This window comes from Euprymna scolopes, chromosome 19, assembly GCF_053919585.1.
Source record: "Euprymna scolopes isolate OS-2025 chromosome 19, ASM5391958v1, whole genome shotgun sequence".
Taxonomy (NCBI): domain Eukaryota; kingdom Metazoa; phylum Mollusca; class Cephalopoda; order Sepiida; family Sepiolidae; genus Euprymna; species Euprymna scolopes.
Genome location: NC_136500.1, coordinates 82,328,521 through 82,349,579, shown reverse-complemented (window position 1 = coordinate 82,349,579; position 21,059 = coordinate 82,328,521). Strand labels below are relative to the sequence as shown.

Below are 21,059 nucleotides of genomic sequence, written 5' to 3'. Positions count from 1 at the left end.
ATAAACGTAAGTGTAATTTAATAAGGTTTGACTAACAGTGAGAGGCCATTTTTCAAGATGGTTTCGTTTTATGTACATGGTTGCTGATACCTGTTAGTCAAATTTTTTTGGGGCAGGGGTTGTCTTGAACTGGACTTATTCGGCACAAATAAAATGTACATATTGATTTAAATTGTATTTTTTGTCAGGAAATACAATTGTCATTTACTTTAAAGTTTATATTACTTACCTCCCCATGAAAAGAAAAATGACCACAATGCATCAGTACCGATATAAATAAAATTCAGCCACGTTGAAAAATGGCCCCTCACGGTCAGTTAAACAAGTATTTTTTTTAATCAAATGTAATTTTTGTAAAAAGAAAAAAAAAAAGCTAGAACTACAACGAAACTTGCATACAATGGTTTAATAAGGTGTTTCAAAATAGAACCATTTTTAGGATCCTTCCTAAAATTAATATTTACTCAATTGGAATTTAGTAATATATATATATATATATATATATATATATATATATATATATATATATAATTATTTTCTACTATAATAATTAAATACCAACAGACACTAGTGTTTCACTGTTTCATCCTTTCGGGAATCTTCAGTGCAGGGTGTCACGATTACTACCAGTCGAACGATTCGAACCCCGCATATATATATATATATATATATATATATATATATATATATATATATATATATATATATATATTGTGGTCATTTTTCTTTTCTACACGATCGACTAGTTAATGACAAACCTTTAATCAACTTAGTTAACTTCGATATATATATATATATTAAAATATGTATGATATTTGACGCCACCTGTCGGCGGTGGACGAGCGATAAGAAAAAGTAACTCGTTTTTTTTTTTTGTTTATCACACGTTTCTCTCCCGTTTAGTTTAACTTTACCATATATATAAAGAAAAATACAACAATACAATATTAACCACGCCCATAGATCAGTGCTTTATGGACAGACTAGACCGAGTTCTGCCGCTCGAAGTTAACTAAGTTGATTAAATGTTTGTTCATTAACTAGTCGATCGTGTAGTTTAATTGATTAATTACAGGTTAGAAAAAGAAAAGAGCCCAAACATGACGATTATAGAATGCGTAAAGAATGGAGATAGTGTTGTTTGTAATGGGACGACGTACGAAAAACTCGAACAGCCTCTTGATTATCACAACATGTGGTTTTGGATCTTCTTGGGTATATATGTGGCCCTAGTTATTATAGCTGGTAAGTTTTGAAATAAACTCATTAAAAAGTTGAACTCTTCTCTGAAGAACCTTATTTCTCTCCGCTCTCTTTTGATTTCGCAAATACCATAGATTTTTTGTTTGATTGAAAAAGGCAAAAAAAAAAAAAAAAAAAAAAAAAAAAAATTATTTGTTAGACGTTGCTACCCAGGTTTAAAGCAATTATATTGGCACTTGTACAGTTTAACATCCAACGGCAAATTTAGAAAACCATTCTAACATGGGAGAAAGGTTTTGTCAACTTTTACCTTGCCACGGACGGAACTCTCCTAAAATGAAAACAATTAACGGCGGACCTGTACGAGATTAGATTACAGGCTTGAGTATTATATTAGCAGAAAATTTTTGAAAAATATATATTTAATGACTTAAGAAGGGGGTTCACTTTCTCGTTATATGGGCAATAAGTCAGGTAGCAATAAAGTAGAATGTTATGACGAGAAAATGACCCCCCCCTTCTTAAAACTTATTAATTTTTTTCAAAATTTTTTTCTGTTAATATAAGTCAGTGCTAGTGCAAGTAAGTGCACTTACTGATATCCGCACTGTTTTTTAAATCGTATTTCCAAGTTTAATTATAATTTTTTCTTTTTTTATTATTATTCAATTGTAAGGTTAAGGTATAGAATAGATACACAACACAACACAACCCTCCCATGTTAAGAATGGCTTTTTAAATAACATTATTTCAGCATAGATCAATAAGTGCACTAGTACCCTTAAGTCTGTAATCTATGATAATCGTCGGAAAAAAGTTTTTAAAAATGTGTAAACCCCATTTATAGAGGGTGGGCACTCTTGTACAGGTCCGCCAAATTAACTTGCCAGGGATGTTAAACTGTACAAGCATAAAAAAATTATATATATAATAATAATACCTTTCAAATAAATATTATTTTTATTATGAAATAGTTCGGTGCTTTTATCTAGCGATATTGGACGAATTAAATACAACAAAGACGACTACACAAAATGAAACTCTGGTTCCTAAAACGAAAAAAAAAGGGGGGGCTGATATATTTACTTTTATTATTTATATATTGTAAATTGCTCATTTGATACTTTTATAGAAGAGACTGGAAATAGACGAGCCGTTGCTGGACAATCAGTAGTATCGACATTGGTAAATTTGTAGATGATTGAACATCCTCACCTCAATCATTCATGAGATTCTACTTATTTATTTTTTATTTTTTAGGCGAATACGTTTGAAACCACTCCTCCCCTTCCCAGGAAAAACTAAACAAATATTTTATAATTTAAAGTGTAGGGAATCGGTTTCGTATATAACTTTAAGGTGCTAATGCAGAGAGTGATCGATCATCCGCGCTATTTTTTAAATCGTATTTCCAGGTTTAATTAAAGTTTTATGTTTTTTTTTTTATTCAATTGTAGATTAAAGTACAGAATAGGTACAAACACACCCTCCCCTCCCCATGTACAGAATGGCTTTTTAAATAAAACATTAGAACTGCAAAAACACTTTGAAGACGAGTAATTTTATAAAAATACGAACGTTTCTTTTTTCATTGCATTTTTTTTTTTTTTTTTTTTAAATTGTTCCCTTTTATTTATTTGTTTGTAGCTGTTCAATCATATGGGAATTTAATTCGTTTTTGTAAATTGTTTGATTTCTCGGGGATATTGTTTCTGGTTGCTAGAATGTGGACCATGGACCATTCCCATAATTTCTTAAACCAACGTAAACATTACATCAACCCACGCCGAAACCACAAAATAACAATAACAACAACAGAAAAAAAACAAAAAAAACAAGTAAATTATCTTTGTAAGGTGAGGTAGGTGCGACCATTTGCAAAAACAAAATGACCAAATGACGACCAAAAAACATTAAAAGATAACACCATCCATCATTCCATCACTCGAAAATAAATAAAAAACAAAATTTATACAAAATAAAATGCAACAATGTAAATATATCGGGGAAAAATAGATAAATATGCAAGTGTTATTCTTTTTCTCGTTTCAGGAACTCGAGTTTAATTTTGTGTTCACCTTTCGACTGTTGTAACGCGTTACCGAATAAGGTCCTAGCAACAGGGGCCCATACCAAGCGTATTAAAATTTAGTATTCTACCGATCTATATCGTTAGGGGTAGGGGTAATTCGCTGTCACGGTGTTTGTATAGTTTTACCATATCGTTAACGTTCTGAAACATTTTTGTTGTCGAAATTAGATTTTGTACATTCGATAAACAAAATAGTTACATATCGCTCTTTTATTAGTGGGAATTCATTTATTCTTTAAATAAATAAAATGATATCCCTCCCTCTCACTAAATTTTAGTTAGACCCTTCTCACCCGACTTAGGTTTAATGGTGGTACATTAAGTTATCTTTCTTTTCTTTTTCTTAAGCATCTTTTTTGACCCGAAGTTATCTGAAGTTAAACGACAAACTCTGTTTTTTTTTGTTTTTTTTCAACTTAACAAATTAAGAAATAATAAAAGTTACAATCAGTTTCTACACCTTAAAAGAATACGGGTCGGAAGAAAATTAAATTTTAATTTCATACGTTGTTCCCCCCCCCCTATCCCCAAGCTAAATTGTAACTTTGCCAAAAAATACAATATAAGTTAAAATCAAATTCCGTCCGCCTTTATTTATGGCAGCTGATATTTACGCTTGACGATGAATGCTCTGGAAAAGTCACTTATGATTAATGTTTACTAGCTTTAAAATAAAAATATCCTGTTATTCTGGGGGGGGGGCAAATTCGTTTGCATATTTTAAAACTGTAAATATCAATCAGAAATGACTTTTGTAGGGCATTCTCATCGTTAAGCATAAATATCAGCTGACGTAAATGTAAACAAAGACGGACAGAACTTGATTTGATAACATTTTTAACCATAATGTAAAAAAAAAATATAAGTGTTTTTTCCGTTTCAGGAATCAGTTTCATTTTAGGTGATGAACCTTTTTGGTTGTTAAAAAATACAAATAATTTTCATTACTGTAGCGGCGTAGCGTCATTCACTGAATCGCCGATTCAGCATTCATATACACATGTTTATGAAAAAGCGGTGTCGATGGAAAATGTCCCTATTAAATTTTATTCCGTATTTTGGAGTGGTAAACGATAGTGTACATTTTTAACGAAACATTTGCAAAATTTATTATTCATTAATAAGTTATTTTTAAAAGTTGCTATTAAAAAATAAATAGGGTTTGTATTACTGTACACATAGATTCGAAAAAGTTGTCAAAAAACAAATATATAACAAATAAATGTTATCAAAGGCAAGATAAATTACTTTTCTACCAAACTGGATATAATTTTCGTGTTTTTATTCAATTTAACATGTTTATTCAGCTCGAAAAGCATACAGTGTTTACCGATGTAATACATCAGCGATGTATTGGAAAATTTAAAATGGCGGCCGACTCTCTCTTTAACACGGTAAGTTCGGAAAAAGATGTAATAAATAATAAACTAGACAAAATACTGTTAGACATTTGCTCAATATATGTTACCGTGACATAACTTGACATATATTCGGTGGTTTTTTTAACAGTATTTTGTCTAGTTTATTATTTATAACACCTTTTCCCGAACTTACCGTGTTAAAGAGAGAGTCGGCCGCCATTTTGAATTTTCCAACATCGGTACTGTATGCTTTTTGAGCTGAATAAACATGTTAAATTGAATAAAAACACGAAAATTATATCCAGTTTGGTAGAAAAGTAACTTATCTTGCCTTTGATTTATTTATTGTTATATATTTGTTTTTTGACAATTTTTTCGAATCTATGTGTACAGTAATACAAACCCGAAAAGGGCATTAAAGTTTACGATAATTTTTTGCGACGTTCCCTAGCGTATTATACACACCCCACCCTCCCCATGTTAAGAACCGCTTTCTGAATACTCCCCCCCCCCCCAACTCGAAAGCCATTCTTAACATGGGGAGGTTGAGGGGGGGGTATTCCGATGTGTCACGTGACTTCAGTTTCATGCAGTCCGTCAACTTAAACGAAAGAAATATCTGGGTAATTATCGTTGTTTTTAAGTTAAAAACCTTAACATTTATTTTTAATAATAAAAAAATAGTCGGAAAACGTCGCATCGCAATTTTTAAAAATAAAATCTCCAATTACTCTGCGACTATCGTCATGTGAAAGCTACAACTATTTTTTTCTTCTTTTTAATAACAATCTAACAAAAACAGAATGAAAGCATTACAAAAAATGTAGATGTTACGAATTCTTGATAACAATAAAACCATTAAAAAAACAAAGAATAAGTCAACATTGAGCAAGCAGACAAAAACTATTAAAATCGTTTGGCAGTAATCTTGACAATGACACACATTTTATTTCGTTTCAGTTTCATGCAGTTCACCAGTTCGCTTTTTACATAACACAAGTCGCATCGGTGGCCATGACGTCTATGTTTCGGTATAGGATACCTATATGTCAACTTAACTTCAGAATGTTTTCGATTGCAATTTACGAAATAGACCGCAAAAGGCTACAATTATTTTAACCCTCAACGTAACCTAGTTTTGCGTTCGTATGTGTTAGTGTCAACTGCTTTTTACATTCTTTTCGAGGTTTTCACATCTTAGACGGGTTATCACCGACGAACAAATAACAAGCTTTGGCCATTTTACTTATTTATTTTAAATAGAAATCTCTCCAGATAGAGCCACTTTATGTAAGGAGTAAGGAGTTAAAAAATGCCACCAAGATCAAAAACTAGCCAACGATAAATGTTATAGAGATAGATTACAACCCAGAAAACAGCAATTCTTTTCCCTTTGTCAAAAACATCGCTTATGGAATGTGAGGACTAAAATTAAGGAAGTGAGTTACAAGGCTGTCGAAAGTAAAACCAAAGGTTTACTTTCTAGTCTCTACGTAGAAAAACATTTCTTGCCTTGCGCTGCAAAGTGCAAATCACAATTCGAAGAATTCGGGTCGATATGGGTCCTCTCCTAGCAACATACACACAAACATTAAAAACACTAAAGTATAATAAGTTTCATCGTTGAAATGAAAATTAGGCTGAAAGCTATGGTAGCCATGATTTTATAAACTATTCTGGCTAGAGAACGATAACTCGTTTATAATTTTCTAGTTAAAGGACTTAGACATCTCCAAAATTCAGCACAGAAGTAATGTAAACAATGAAAGTTTATTATAAATTAATATTATCAATATAACTTTTGTACCATTTTAAAAGCAGGGCAAAATAAACTAGTAATGATTTTTAAAAAAAATTTCGGGTTTGTATTACTGTACACATAGATTCGAAAAAGTTGTCAAAAAACAAATATATAACAAATAAATATTATCAAAGGCAAGATAAGTTACTTTTCTACTAAACTGGATATATTTTTTGTGTTTTTATTCAATGTAACATGTTTATTCAGCTCGAAAAACATACAGTGTTTACCGATGTATTGGAAAATTCAAAATGGCGCCCGACACTCTCTTTAACATGGTAAGTTTGGGAAAAGGTATAATAAATAATAAACTAGACAAAATACTATTAAAAAAACACCAAATATATGTCAACTTATGTCACGGTAACATATATTGAGCGAATTTCTAACAGTATTTTGTCTAGTTTATTATTTATAACATCTTTTCCTGAACTTACCGTGTTAAAGAAAGAGTCGGGCGCCATCTTGAATTTTCCAATACATCGGTAAACACTGTATGCTTTTCGAGCTGAATAAACATGTTACATTGAATAAAAACACGGAAAATATATCCAGTTAGGTAGAAAAGTAACTTATCTTGCCTTTGATAACATTTATTTGTTATATATTTGTTTTTTGACAACTTTTTTCGAATCTATGTGTACAGTAATACAAACCCAAATTTTCATATTACGAAAATAATGAAACTGCGAGACGAAAAGCGTGTTTACATAATTGGCGCTTTAAAATAACGTTCCTATGTAGTAGGCATTCCGAACGTGAAAACATACCTGTGTTTAATAAATCTAGCAAAAATCAACTAATGGTCAGATTTTCGTGAAATCTTCGGTATTTATCCAGTTTAGAATGAAATGACATATAAAAATGCAATTTCCGTAAAATATACGAGGGGAAACATTTTTTTTAGTGCGTGTCCCCCATCCCATATTTATTTTTTTCGAAATTTGAAGAAAATATATTTAAATCTATCAAATTTCTATTTATTATAAAACATAAGAGTTCAAAATTTAAATACACGCATTGAACAAAAACTTACCTTGAAGTTGCAATTAAAAATTTGATATAAACTTAATATTATTATGTTTCTTTTTTAAATAGCGTTTTTTCTAATTAATATATACTATAATCAGTTGAATTATCAAGAAAAAGAAACTTTTTGAAAATTAATTAATTTTTAAAAGATTAAAACGATTAAAATTCCATTATTTCAAAATGTTCCGTTACAACATAGATTTTTAATTGTTTAAATTTTTTAAAAAGTATTAAGTTTTAATATAAACATGACTCTTGCCAGCTATTTTATCACCAAATTACAACCGATTTAAAAATAATATTGCACAAATATTAGACATTTTATATACCATCCTCATATTTTGTTTGTCTCTTTTTACCGAACAAAAGTATGGAAGCCGGTAGTTAACTAAATGAACACTTGTAAAACCGTATTTTATATTTAATATACAAATGTTTATAATATGATTAATCATTAAATTGTGTAAATCTTAAAACCTAACATGATTATAACGAAGATTAATTAATTTCAGTTTGAAGAAGATAAACAAAGTGTTTTAAAAAAATCATTAAGTCGCTTCTGCTTTTCCATAGTTCGTATAATTAACACAAGTCTGACATCACGGAATCATGCGTTCTTTTTTTTTTTTTTTTTTTCAGATTGTTTTGGTCATTGAATAGGAATTGACCTTTATTAATGCATTTTCTTTGCAGATCAAACATGAAATACTTTCGAATTCAAAAATATACTTGAGTTAAAAAATATATATACTTATTTAGAAAATAGTAAAAATTTTAGTACTTGGATTCTACTTTATTTTAATTTTATCTCTACTGATTGAACAAAAAACTTTTCTCACTATCTGTTATCACTGATATGTTTTTGCTTTCTTTTTCTTTTCAGCTTATGTATTTCTATATCATCCATTCATTCATTCATTGTCATTCATTAATTTTTACTATAACTTTCATTCATGGAATTATACGCATGAATGAGATCAAGACGGTGGTTTTTCGTCTTTAGATCTATTGTACCATGACCTGCGCTAACAAGGAAAATTAAAATTTGTTTGTACTGTTCTGATGCTACACTTCAATTTTTTTTTTTCTCTCGGTTAGTGGAGGAGAAATCCTTCACGACTGAGACAATTTTTAACTTTTGTTCCTTTTCTCCACATTAAAAAACGATTCTGGTGTCTAATTCTGCCCTCGTGGAGAGGAAAAGTAAATAGAAATACTGCTTGTTTATCTTTTTCTCTGCATCTTCTATCTATCTATCTATCTATCTATATATATATATATATATATATATATATATATATATATATATATATAAAGTAAATGTTTATTTGTGTGTTATAGAAATCTGAATGTTAACACTAAGAACATTCAGCTTTCAATACGGATTAAATTTTTCAATTAAACTAAAGACAGCATTGAAGCGTTCCTTCGATTCCATCTGAGGTCACTAGTGCAATTATCAGTTAGGTTCATAAAATAACTGAAATATATCAGAACGTAAATAAACCTACATTCGTTTTTAAGGAAATAGATTTTTTTTATAACACAAAAATAAAATTAAACCAAGAAGATCTCCGTGAAGAATGAATTCACGCAAATAAATAAATTAATAAAAATTTAAATTTTATTAGTGTTCGTTAAGATTCATTACAGCTTCCGTTTTATCTGTTCGACACAAAGCCAGTTTTTACAGATGAATCCAGCTCCCTAAAAAGGAACACTTTGCACTTAAAAAAAAAATTCTTTTAAATTGCCTCAGTCTAGAACGATTTATCCTCCTTAAATAGAGGGTGGAACATATACTGTAATATGCAGATATGATTTCTTCCCCTTCCGTTTCTGCTGTTTGAAGATTCTTCTCCTCTTGGGGATTTTTTATACAGCACAATAGCCCCCCCCCCCTCCCCACGTTTTTTTTTTTTTTAAAGAATGTTCCAAATATGAATATCTACAATGTACTTCAAATGATGATGCTTTTGTATGGTTGGGCGGTACATAAACAGTCTATATAACTGATGTTTCTTTAGGCACCGCCAAAAATGGCCAAAAAATCAAGTTGTTGTTTTTTAAAACGAAATTACATTTATTAAAATCCATTATTTCTGAGTAACTTTTTTTTTTCCAGAAAGATAAAACCCTGAATTTTATCATATAGAAAACAGAATAATGTAAAACTTTTTCTACTATTTTTAATTCAATTTTAAATGTTAAATTTTCCCAAAAAGTTAACAATTGACATTTTTTGTCTTGCACAAAAAGCGTACTTAAATATTTAAAAAAAAAGGGTTTTTGAAATAATTAATTTATTTATTGTCTAACTAAGATTTAGGATGATTTTCTAAGAGAATATGCAAAAATATTATAATATAAGTACCTGAATTTCAAATAATTCCACTTATTCATATAGGTAACCAGATATTTCGCGTTGACGTAGAGTTCAGATCGACTCTGTTTACGTTTTCGTTTGATAAAAAGCAAACTATGGAAGACCAAACAGGCCAAAAAAAACTTATTTTTCAGTGACGAAAATTTCAATGTATTATTAAGCTGAGGCTGGCCAGTACCAGATGGGTGACCATGTGTATGTGTGTGGGGGCCAGGCTCCCCAAAATGGGGGGGGGGCAATTTAAAGCAGAATAAAAAAAAAATTATTTCAGCGCGTTTGGTCCACCGTAGTCAAAAGGCGGCAAACGTTTTCAAACGGGATCGAAAAAAATTATGCTATTTTTAACACAAAGGGCACAATATTTATCGAATTTTTTTTTTTTGGTATCGATTATTCAAAGCATGCCCTGTTTAATAATGGTCATGCATTATTCGGCTCGCTAAAAAAAAATTGTTAATTTATTTATCAAAAATTTTAAAATAGCTTTTTTCGTATAAATATTAAAAAAATTTTTTTTTTGTTTTGCTTAACTTAAATTAATTATTTTACTTAACATATTCACCGAATTTCACACTTCAAAACTCAAAAGCGGGATAATTAAACACAATCGAAGTTCTGATATTCAGACGTCAAAATAAGGTATGCAAACAATTTTTTTTTTTTTTTAATCTATAATTCTGTCCCTTACAACAACACAATATGTTGATTTCAGTTTCAGATGATTATTTTAAGCATATTTGTTCCCACTTCAAAACAAGGGGGGTTTTTGTAAGCAAAAAAATATAAATATATAAATATCGTTTATGAAAAATAAGTACACTGTTATAAAGTTCATTCTTCTCCTAATAATCGCTGAAAATTTCGTATTGATCGGATAATTACCTGATTTTTGGTAGATTTTTAAAAAGACGGTCCGTCAAAAAGTACTGACCTGCCCCCCCAGTTTTGGCGGTGCCTATGTTTCTTTAATGTTGTGATGTGTCGTTTTATATATATATATAGAGAGAGAGAGAGAGATAGGGTGTCCCAAAAGAAGCTGACTGATTTGAAATTTAAATTCAACTGAAAGTACCTCTCTACGATAAATATCGACTCCTTGATGGTGTAACGACTCATGATGACTTTCATAGGCTTAATCTAGATGCTCTGAAATCTGTTTTTGCTAGTTTGATGCTTCTGTTGTTCTATCTTATATTTGATCAATTCAGCTTCTTTTGGGACACCCATTATATATATATATATATATATATATTATTAGTGTTGGGATGATTAATCGAAATCGGGAATCGGAAAAATGGGGAAATTTGGTGGTTTTGGAATCGGTATCGGAATCAGAAAAATTGATGCCTATTTTCCGATGTCAAAACAATTCTTTTAATTTCCTTTTTTTATTTGATTTTGTTTAAAGTAAAATCTTCCATTGCCGGTAATAATGATAAAATAATAAATATTTATTGATTTTAAATTACCGGTAAAGCTAAAATCGATAGATCACTCTCCACAAGTGTAGTTTGCAAAAAAATATCTGCATATTTAACGTGTTTTTAGGAAAATCAAGGGAAATAACAATCTTATAATTAAATAATTACAGATTTATAAAGAATCAGATCGGAATTGAGAATTTAGCACGGAATCTGTAATTGTATCGGAATTGGGAAAAATATTGCAATCGTCCCATCACTAATATATATATATATATATATATATATATATATATATTTTTTTTTATAACAGTGTGTATAACAACTATGGACTATGACAACTTACACTTACAGGGACGGATAACGTTGTCGTTAGGGTCACCAGCAAAAGACACATCTTCACAAAGTTTCATTCGTGCTTACTGAAATTAAATATGCTTTTCATTCAAAAAGGGAAATGCCAAGATGTGAATTATATTTGAATGTAATCATTTATTTCCATGCTTGGTCCCCTATCTGAGTTTGGGCACCCTTCGTACAAGTCTACATTTTGCTATATTTCGGCCCTTTGAATTCCACAGGGGTCAAGTTCAAACCTTGGAGCACAAGACCTCTGTCTGTCCACTAACGCGTTCGGTATCGAACAAATCTCTGTGTATCTCTAACTATCTCATTATGTCATTAACTTCACGTGACAAAAAACACAAATGGGATGATCCACTTTCGTCACGTATGTTTTATTTTGTTAGTTTTTTTTGTTTTGTTTTTTTACATGGGGTTCACCACTTATCAAGGCCCGAAGGCCACTCAGGGATAAGGGTTATTACATGTACAGTAATCAATGAGATAGTATTGTAGTAATCATTAGTATTGGGGGTTTAGATAGTGTCTTACTTAAGGAGGCGGTTTGTCACGAGTTTGTTTATGTTGGACTTGAAGACGTCCAAGTTGTAGTCAGGTGGGAAACAGGCAAGCGGCAGTGAGTTCCACTGGCGTGCAGTTGTACTATTTTAACAAAAATAATTTTATCTGTAAATACCTTTCGCCTTGATAATTCTTTCTAACATTCTATTTTGCAACGTCAATAACAATCATAATAATCATTCAGTTCGGACCAACTACATAATGATACATAACGTTGCTTCATATCATTATGTATCACATAACCATTATCTTTATTGGTGTACTGAGAACAGATGCTACGCCTTGAAATATTTATTTGCAAAACTTTAATTAAAAAAAATTTTTTTTGCACAAATTAGGCATTGCCTCTTAAAGTATGGGGAGTGGGAGATTGTTGGTTTTCCTCTATCCACTGTAATTAAACCCATTCTGACCCATTCATACAAGCATTGTTTCTTTCGTTTTTATATCACTTTCATTTCAGCATGCACCATAATACCACATTTACTCTATGGGTTACCCTACTTAAAATATCCTCAATGGTTTAAAATTAAATTTTAAATTAATTTACAATTTTGTGAAAAGAAAATATGTGGATTGGGAACAAAAAATCACCTCAAAAGATAGAAAAACAAAGAAACTGAAAAAAATCAATGTTTAGTTAGTAAGACTCTCCTACCCCTTTCTAAAAACAACTACTCACTGTTTTCCGGTTTATTTAGAACCGGAAACAATTAAGTCACTCTCAAAATGGGGGTGGGACTTAAGTGGGAGAAGATAAAATATAGGTAAGGTTTCAAAATCGATAGCGTCCTTTCAAGAGATACAATTTGTGGAGGGCATAGTTAATATAAAAGTCATGAAAGTGCTTCTTAGAATATCTTTATCAAAACATTCCAAGGGAACAGAACTCGCTCATTCAACTAAGAAATAATGATCTACCTTAAGCAGACTGAGTTCCAAAAGGACCGTGTAGATCATGTTCAAAGAACAAGAACTCGTACTTGCTTCCCTTTTCCTACATAAGCTTGTATCCACCTTTTGTTGAATACGATGGAATGGAATACTTTTCTGTCACATCTAATTTTAACATTAAGCTGATGCTTGAAGAATAAAATCAGTTCCAAATGAGAAAAAATTTAACCCATGTTGTTCTATATTATAGGCTACTTTATTGCACAACTTGGGTATTTTTTTTAAACATGTTTGATTTTTCAGAGATTTTGTTTAATATTTATCAGCTTCCACAACAAAAATATATTTTTTTTTATTTATCTTTCAAGGCATCTTATTCTCATGTACGTGTTAGAATATTAGTCTCAATTTTTTTCAAATATATATATATATATATATAAATCTCTGAAAATAAAACATTTCTCCAGTTGTGCTTCTTCATCCCATCATGAAGTGACCTGTAGTTTAAAATTCCATGATTCAACCCTGTGATCCCTTCAAATGTATCGATTGCACCATCTTTTTAGCTATTGCTCAAATCACCAGAAACACCATTTATTTCTTTGTAGCTCATGGTGGGTCCACATTGTCGATCGCATAACACAATACCATGGCGTTGCTTCCCAGCTGACTATAACATGATCGTTTTCAAGTCTAATATAAACAAGTTCCTGTTGAGCCGTCTCTTAGATAATCAAACCCTACTCAAGTTCCACCATTACTGATCATCACGGTGTTGTCTCACCAGCCACTTGACACTCATTAACCTTTATCCTTGAGTGCCCTTTTGGGTCTTAATAAGTGGTGTCCCCTTCCCTAGTAAAAAGTACCAACTGCTTAGAATTGATGGGAGTGGTCACCTACAACAAAAGTTTGCTAGAGTTGAAGGTGTGCTCAGGTGTTTCTTTGTCAGCTTTGTTTCGGGCAGTAAAGACGGTATGAAACCCCCAGAACCATATGGTAGCAAACGCTACTATTAAAAAACGTCAGAAAACGGATTCCAAATTTGGAGATTTTGTCATCTGCTTATCTCAGGAACTAATAGATATTCGTTTTTTTTTTGTTTTTTTTTTTTTTTTCTCTCTTTTTTTTCTCTTTTTTTTCTCTTTTTTTTTCTCTTTTTTTTTCTCTTTTTTTTTCTCTTTTTTTTTCTCTTTTTTTTTCTCTTTTTTTTTCTCTTTTTTTTCTCTTTTTTTTTTTTAAATGAACTGTAATAGTTATCAGAATGGCGACAATGAAATGTTATTTCCTGTAAACATAGTAATCAAGTTCAATAAAATAAAAGAACAACAAGTTTTACTGCACTTATATTGCTTGCTTCTTAGTCATTCTGTACTGATGGTGGCTCCAACATAATCGATGAATGTGTTGCGCTCATCTCGATCATCAGATTCTTCACTTGACAACTGCAGTTGCCTGTGAGGTCAAGTTTTCTTCCATGTTTTGACCAAGAGGTTTTTGTTCATCTAGAACACCACAAAGATAAGAAACATGTGTAAGGAGTACAAATCTGAGCAGAGCTTCCACATCGGTCAGTTTGTCTTTGCAGTGGCTCATAGAGACGAAAGTGGCCTTCATAAACATTGGATTTTTACCTTGTTGTCGGATACATTTTGTACCTCCGACCCGTGCTCCATATGAGGAGAGAGTTTGGGGAATGCAGTGATATGCATAACTCTCCCTGTATATGGTACTTGGTACTGTATGATTCCGGGAGGGTGGGGGTCTTGTATAAAAGCAATACTGATTCTAACTTATTTCTCTCCCAAAAACGTTTACTTCTTTAAGCACATAACAATTGTTTTTTTTTATTTTTGTTTTATATAAGTCTGAGTAGTTTTAGTGCATTCTATTTTTCCTAAAAATATTTATATCCTTATTTAGCAAAAGAAAATAAAAAAATAAAAAACACCAACAAAAAAAAAAAACATCTCTTTTTCAAATTTCTGAATTTTTGAGAAGTGGATTGATTATTCGTATTGTTCTCATCTTGAGTGTTATTTCCACGACGTTTCAGTTGATGTAACCTCCGACCTTTTTCAGGCATATCTTGTTGAACTCTGACATCTGTACGGAATTTCGAATGGAACCCTTTATTTAATCAACGGGGGTAGCATGCTCTTGTTCTGTCAGCCATGACTGGGTAGAAGTTCTAAATAATTTGCAATTGTATTTTTTTTTTTTTTAATGTTACCCGCACTGAGGATTGAATCTGCAACCTTCACAAAGTATAAATTTATAACTGATTTTCTTCAAATACTTTAATCATTATGCCACACGTACTTGCGTACACGTTAAAATAACGCTAAAAATAAGTAGTTTGAAGAATCCAAATAATATGAATCCTTTGTTTATTAAGCTTAAATCTTGCTTATATCTTATACCTCAACTTGCTGATTGAACATTATTTGTCAATAATCACACGTATATTTCAATACCAAGCGCTTCACACACTTGTTCAGCATAGCACACAGCTGTTCATTTCCTTTTTTTGCAGACGAAATACACTAAATTAACAAAAGTCATAGAAACATCTTTTTTATTTTTTTTATTGAGAATCTGTGTTGCATAGGTGAAGAGTTGCCAAGTCATTCTGTCCAATACAGTGACTTAAGACCAGTCTGATGATATTGATGATGATGATGGTTGTCTAGGAGTAACCTTCGTTTTTTTAGTTCGCCCCCTTGGATTCGAAGAGCACATTCTGTCGACCTAAAAAAAATTATCTTCAAAGAAAAAAAAAAATGATACCTGTTGTTACGGTTCACTTGTTGATTAAAGTGCCCCAGAAAACGAAAGCAGTTAACCATGGTTGTTTGAAGTACCCATGGGCGGGCGAGTGCTCATCCGGTTGTGGCAAACATGCCCGACTTTTTTTTTTTTTTCTGAAACCCAGGAGAAAAGAATGACAGCAAGACTGAGAAAAAAAAAAGTTTCTATTTACTTGCCTCCCAACGAAGCGGTTGTCTTTGGAGTTCTCTCTTGGCTCCTTGTTTTCCCTACTTTAGAAACATGCAGAAATGTAAATCTAATGTGAGCAAACATTTTGCTGCACAACTCCCCACTTAGAATGTCTATTAATCTGTCCCTCTGTGTCTTAGTGGCTTGTTTAGGCTGAATAAAAACACAAAGAAAAAAGCGATTTTTTTTTGTTTGTTTAATTAATCATTCTATTTAAAAACTTTGAATGTTGGTATGTATATCTTTGCAAAATACAAACTGATATCAGATTTATTTTGGCAGAACAATTAGCCACAAAATGATGACCGTTCAAAGTTTAGTGGAAATGAGAAATTCGTTGTCTTGCGTGCTAATTGATCCAGAGGTCAGTTTTCAGTGTATAACTAAAAATGCAGATTTTGACCTAATGAAAAATTTGTAGACAAATGTAATTTTCATCTTGTGGTAATCTATAATATAAATCTCACCTGTCTGTTTAAATGTATGTACGTTTGCCTAAATCTTTTGACAGAGGCGACGAATTTTCACAAGATCAGTATTGTTTTAAAGCTCGACCTTTCGGATGACAAATATCGAAAAATTGGTCCAAAACATTAATTCCTTCAACCTCAACTGGGCACTTTTCTACAGGGAGCGGGTCACTTTTTTCGCCGATATTTTCAAAAGTCATCCCCTCTTTTCGATTGACTAGCCTTAATTAAAACTTTCGTCACTTCCGGTTTGGTGATTGGGTGCAACAGTCGGGCACCCAGGCTAGTTAATCATAGTGGAGGCAATAATTATTAGATCAAGCCAACCTAAACATTTGTGAAAATCCCATTATTTGTTTAAAAAAAGTGTACAAAAATGATGTGAACGTGCAATTCTGACTGTTCATATAAGATTTATTTCAAGAGCTAACACATTGAATCTTCTTAATATGATTCAAAACATAGTAGAGATCAAGCTAGATTCTTTATTAGCAAATCAATAAAAAGAAACTCGGATTAGTACCATGTATAAACGGAAATACAATAGGGAAAAATTTACAAACATTTAAGGATTGCGGGCCATGGTTGGATCTGGGCTGAATTTTATCACTCAAGGAGACATCTCAGCAAGAATTTGTTAATATTGGATTTGAAAATGATCGTGCTGTAGTCAACTATGAAGCAGCCTCATGGTATTCATTCCACAGGCAAACAGTTCTTGTTAAGAAACTCTGCTCATGGAAGTTCTAGATTGCAGCTAGACTTGTTTTTGCTGGGGATGTTTCTCAGGGTAGAACCAGAGATTATAGCTGTTGATCACCTACCATGAAAATAACGAGATAGAGTAGAGAAAGAATAGCAATGTCTATTTTGTGAAAAGGAAATTGTAAAGAAAAGAAAAGGACTAGATTTTAAAGTTTATTTTGCACTTTGTCAAGGCAAGAAAGCATGCTCTGAGCAGCACCTCCCTAATGTGACAACAGCAAAAAGTTCAAATAAGAATGACTTGAAGGTGCAGCACTTTTCTTTTATATTTAATGGTCATTCTTGTAATGATATAAACTAGCAGGACCTGTGGAAATTCCACAGCAGACTCTTTCATATGTAATATATATTGATGTTCACATTCTGTGGATGTTCAGCATAAATGGAGACGCCCTAATATTATTGTAGCTCTTTTGTTAAAACTGCAAAAGTATTTATTTAAGCTAGCAGGGACGCCCGGCGTTGCCTAGTCATAAAATACGCTTAAATATGATATTCTAATTTATGTAGATTTTGTATGTTATTATAGTCAATTTTTCTATTAATTCTTATATATTATAAAGTTGTGATGTCAAAAATAAAATATATATCCATATGACTTGGATTCATCAGCTTGAATCGAAACTGAAAACAAAACTTAAGAAACTCTCTCTCTATCTATGTTTTTTCAGCTATAATTGAAACCAAAACCAAAACTTATGAAGAATTTTTGGCAAAATTATTTATATAAAAAAAAATAGATGACTTGAGTGCGATCAGCTATAATCAAAACCGAAACCAAAAGTTCTGAAGAATTCTTGTTAAAATTATTCATTACAATAAATGGAAGATCATAACAATTAAATGATTTTCACTCGGAAGAAAAAAGATGTAAGCGTGACACACAAAATAACACACACTCTATCATATTAATATATAGATTATTCGATAATAAAAAAAAATACACTTGATATTTTCTGCTTCAGAAATACTCTTTCATATCCCCTAAGCACATTTTTATATCTGCCACAAATGGAAGCAATTAATATACAGGAAGTGCAGTGGAATTGTTGGTAAGTTGAGAGAGGATAACCAGTTTGTGCGCAAGAAACGTAAGACAATAAAGATGGATGAGAAATCAGATGTGGAGAAAGTATATCTGGATGGCAAAGCTATTGAGGTTGTTAATCAGTTTTTGTTTTTATCTTAATGATGCTATTGGAATACAGGGTGGAGCAGGTGTTTGTGAGATTGCAAGAAATAGTAGATGGAGTAAGTTCATTACTAACCGGATGTGGAGAAAACCTGTTTGAATGGTGAAGCTATTGCGATTGTCAAAATATTGTTACCATTGAAGCGCAGGGTACTGATACTTACAAGAGTTAGGAGTGAATGAACTATGTTCAGGGAACGTCTGACATTTACTAACTAGCAGAGCGATACCACTCTCCATGAAGGGAAGAGTCTATTAAGCATAAGTGTGCAGTGTGATGACGTATGGAAGTGAGACCTTGTTATTAAGAATAGAGGACATGCGTTGCATGAAGGGAAATGATATGATAACGATACGATGGATGTGTAATGTGAGTGTTAAAGATTAGTTCAGAGGAGGATTAGATCTGAACAGATGTGTGCAACGGCAACGCATGAGACTTTGATGGTATGGCCACATTGAAAGATTGGATGAGTGTTTGGGTTAGTAAATAAAGCTGAAGTAGCAGGTTCTTAAAAAGACCAAGTAAAACATGGGAGGAAGTGATAAAAATGGACTTGAGAGAGATATGGATAAATAACGATGGGGATAAAAACAGAGATAGGTTAGTTTGGAAGTCAATTTCTTAAAGCCGTCTCACATATGCCAGCGTGTAAAACAGATGTTAAACCAAATATGATGACAAAAAGATGTTTGATTCTTGCTCTATAAATAGATATTTGATAGAATGTGGGGAGGGGGAGAAAAAAAGAAAAAACTGAATTACAACAATTAGTGACGGAAACTAGTTTCAAAAATCATTGAGAGTTTATCCACAGTATGAGGAGAGTTGTTAACGTTTCTCCAGTTTATGGTAATAAAAAATGTTTATAGCGCACATAACCGCTTTTTACAGCAAAAGGATTTATATAGAGATTTTGGTGTTCAGTGAGAAGTCAATAAAAACCAAATTGTACGAAAAGTATATCTACAAGAATTTACTTATGAAATTCAGACATTCTTTTACTTATGAATGAACAAAATAACCTATAATTTTTCTCCATCTCTCCTAAACAATAACCCAATCTAATAATACTAAACTAGCAGTAACAATGAGAGCATGCCTTCACATTCCATAAGCAATGTTTCTGACTAAGGAAAAGAATTTGGGGAGGGGGGGGGGCTGAAATCTATCCATCCAACATTTTGATCTTAAAGTAGTATTTTTTTTAAAACTTCTTACATCAAGTGGCTTCATGCCTCGTCTGAAGCGATTTTCCTTTAAAAAACATGTATAGAATGAAGTAGCTGTAAATTGTATTTGTGTAATAAACCACATATGGTGGCTATATGCAAATAACGAGCTGTGCAACATGGCGTCACAGTAAAGAAAAAGACTATTAAAAGGAGAGAGAAAGAAAGAGCATGTTAGAGAAGACGATCATATTAGAGACGTGGGTGACGTCACAGCCGTAACAAGAAGTTATGCGTGGCAGGAGAATGAGGGATAAAGTACTTTTCTTAAAACCTGGAGCAGTGAGTTGGAGTTTTTCCTATTCTTTGCCTCCTTTGCGATTGAGTCGGCAACATGTTGGGTCTACATGTGTACACCTGTATGCTACATTACATTTGATCTTTTGCGGTTTGAACTTGCAACCTAGAATCTAGTAGATATAACAAACCAGTCAGTTTAGTGTATGGAAATTGGTGAATATGAATTTAATTAAATAAATGGTTCTAAGACAATTGCTATAAATGCATTAGAAAAACAATGAGTGAGTGATGAGCCAGCAGTAGAAGGAATAAAAAGGAAAAAAGTGTGGAACGGTATGAATGAAAAAGAATAAGGTAAGACTATGGATCAATTAGATTTCAAGGACCCCAGAAAAGACTTCAATGGCTTGTGCACACTGAACAAAACAGAGTTGTTTTGTTTACCATTACAATGCAAAATTTTAATAGAGGGAAAGATTTATTTTATAAAAAGGGCGGGGGGGGGGGCTACTAAATATTTTTTTTTTTTTTGGTGCGTTTTTTTTTTTTTTTTTTTTTTTTTTTTAATTTAAAAAAATTTTTTTACAAAATGCTTTAATTAACAAACGAATTGAATTATTTATCAAAACCGAATGTTCTATTTTGGGGTTGTGTACGCTTTAAACATCTTAAATTTTCGATCTTAAAAACTTCGATTATATAATGGTATATTTCAAAACAACAATTCCACGGGAATCGGAATCGTACTTGGTATCAGAATCGTTAATCAACATTTTCCTGGAATCAGTAAGAATTTAGGAATCGTCCCAACACTAATTCATTTATAGTGTGCACAGATCAACCGGTAGAAACTAGTGTAAACTCGAAGTATCTCTTTTATTTTGCTTTATTTTTGGGTTCCTTGAAATCTAATTGATCCAAGCCTATTAAGATAAATATTTATACCTTTCTTGTGACTGATTTAGTATTACTAAATAGCACTTGTGTTCTGGAGAGCTGGAGAAACTTACAAGATTATAAGTTACTTGCTGCATGTATCAAGAGT

General features: G+C 31.8%; 1 protein-coding gene across 1 annotated transcript in view; it reads left to right on the top strand.

The window, feature by feature from the left end:
• The first annotated feature begins 869 nt into the window (after window positions 1-869).
• Window positions 870-21,059, top strand: part of LOC145239790 (uncharacterized) — a 193,168-nt gene continuing 172,978 nt past the window's right edge. The window contains exon 1 of the mRNA XM_080103289.1: window positions 870-1,245. Within this exon, the coding sequence (XP_079959415.1) occupies window positions 1,101-1,245 (145 nt within the window). The 5' untranslated portion in view covers window positions 870-1,100. The remainder of the gene's footprint in view (window positions 1,246-21,059) is intronic.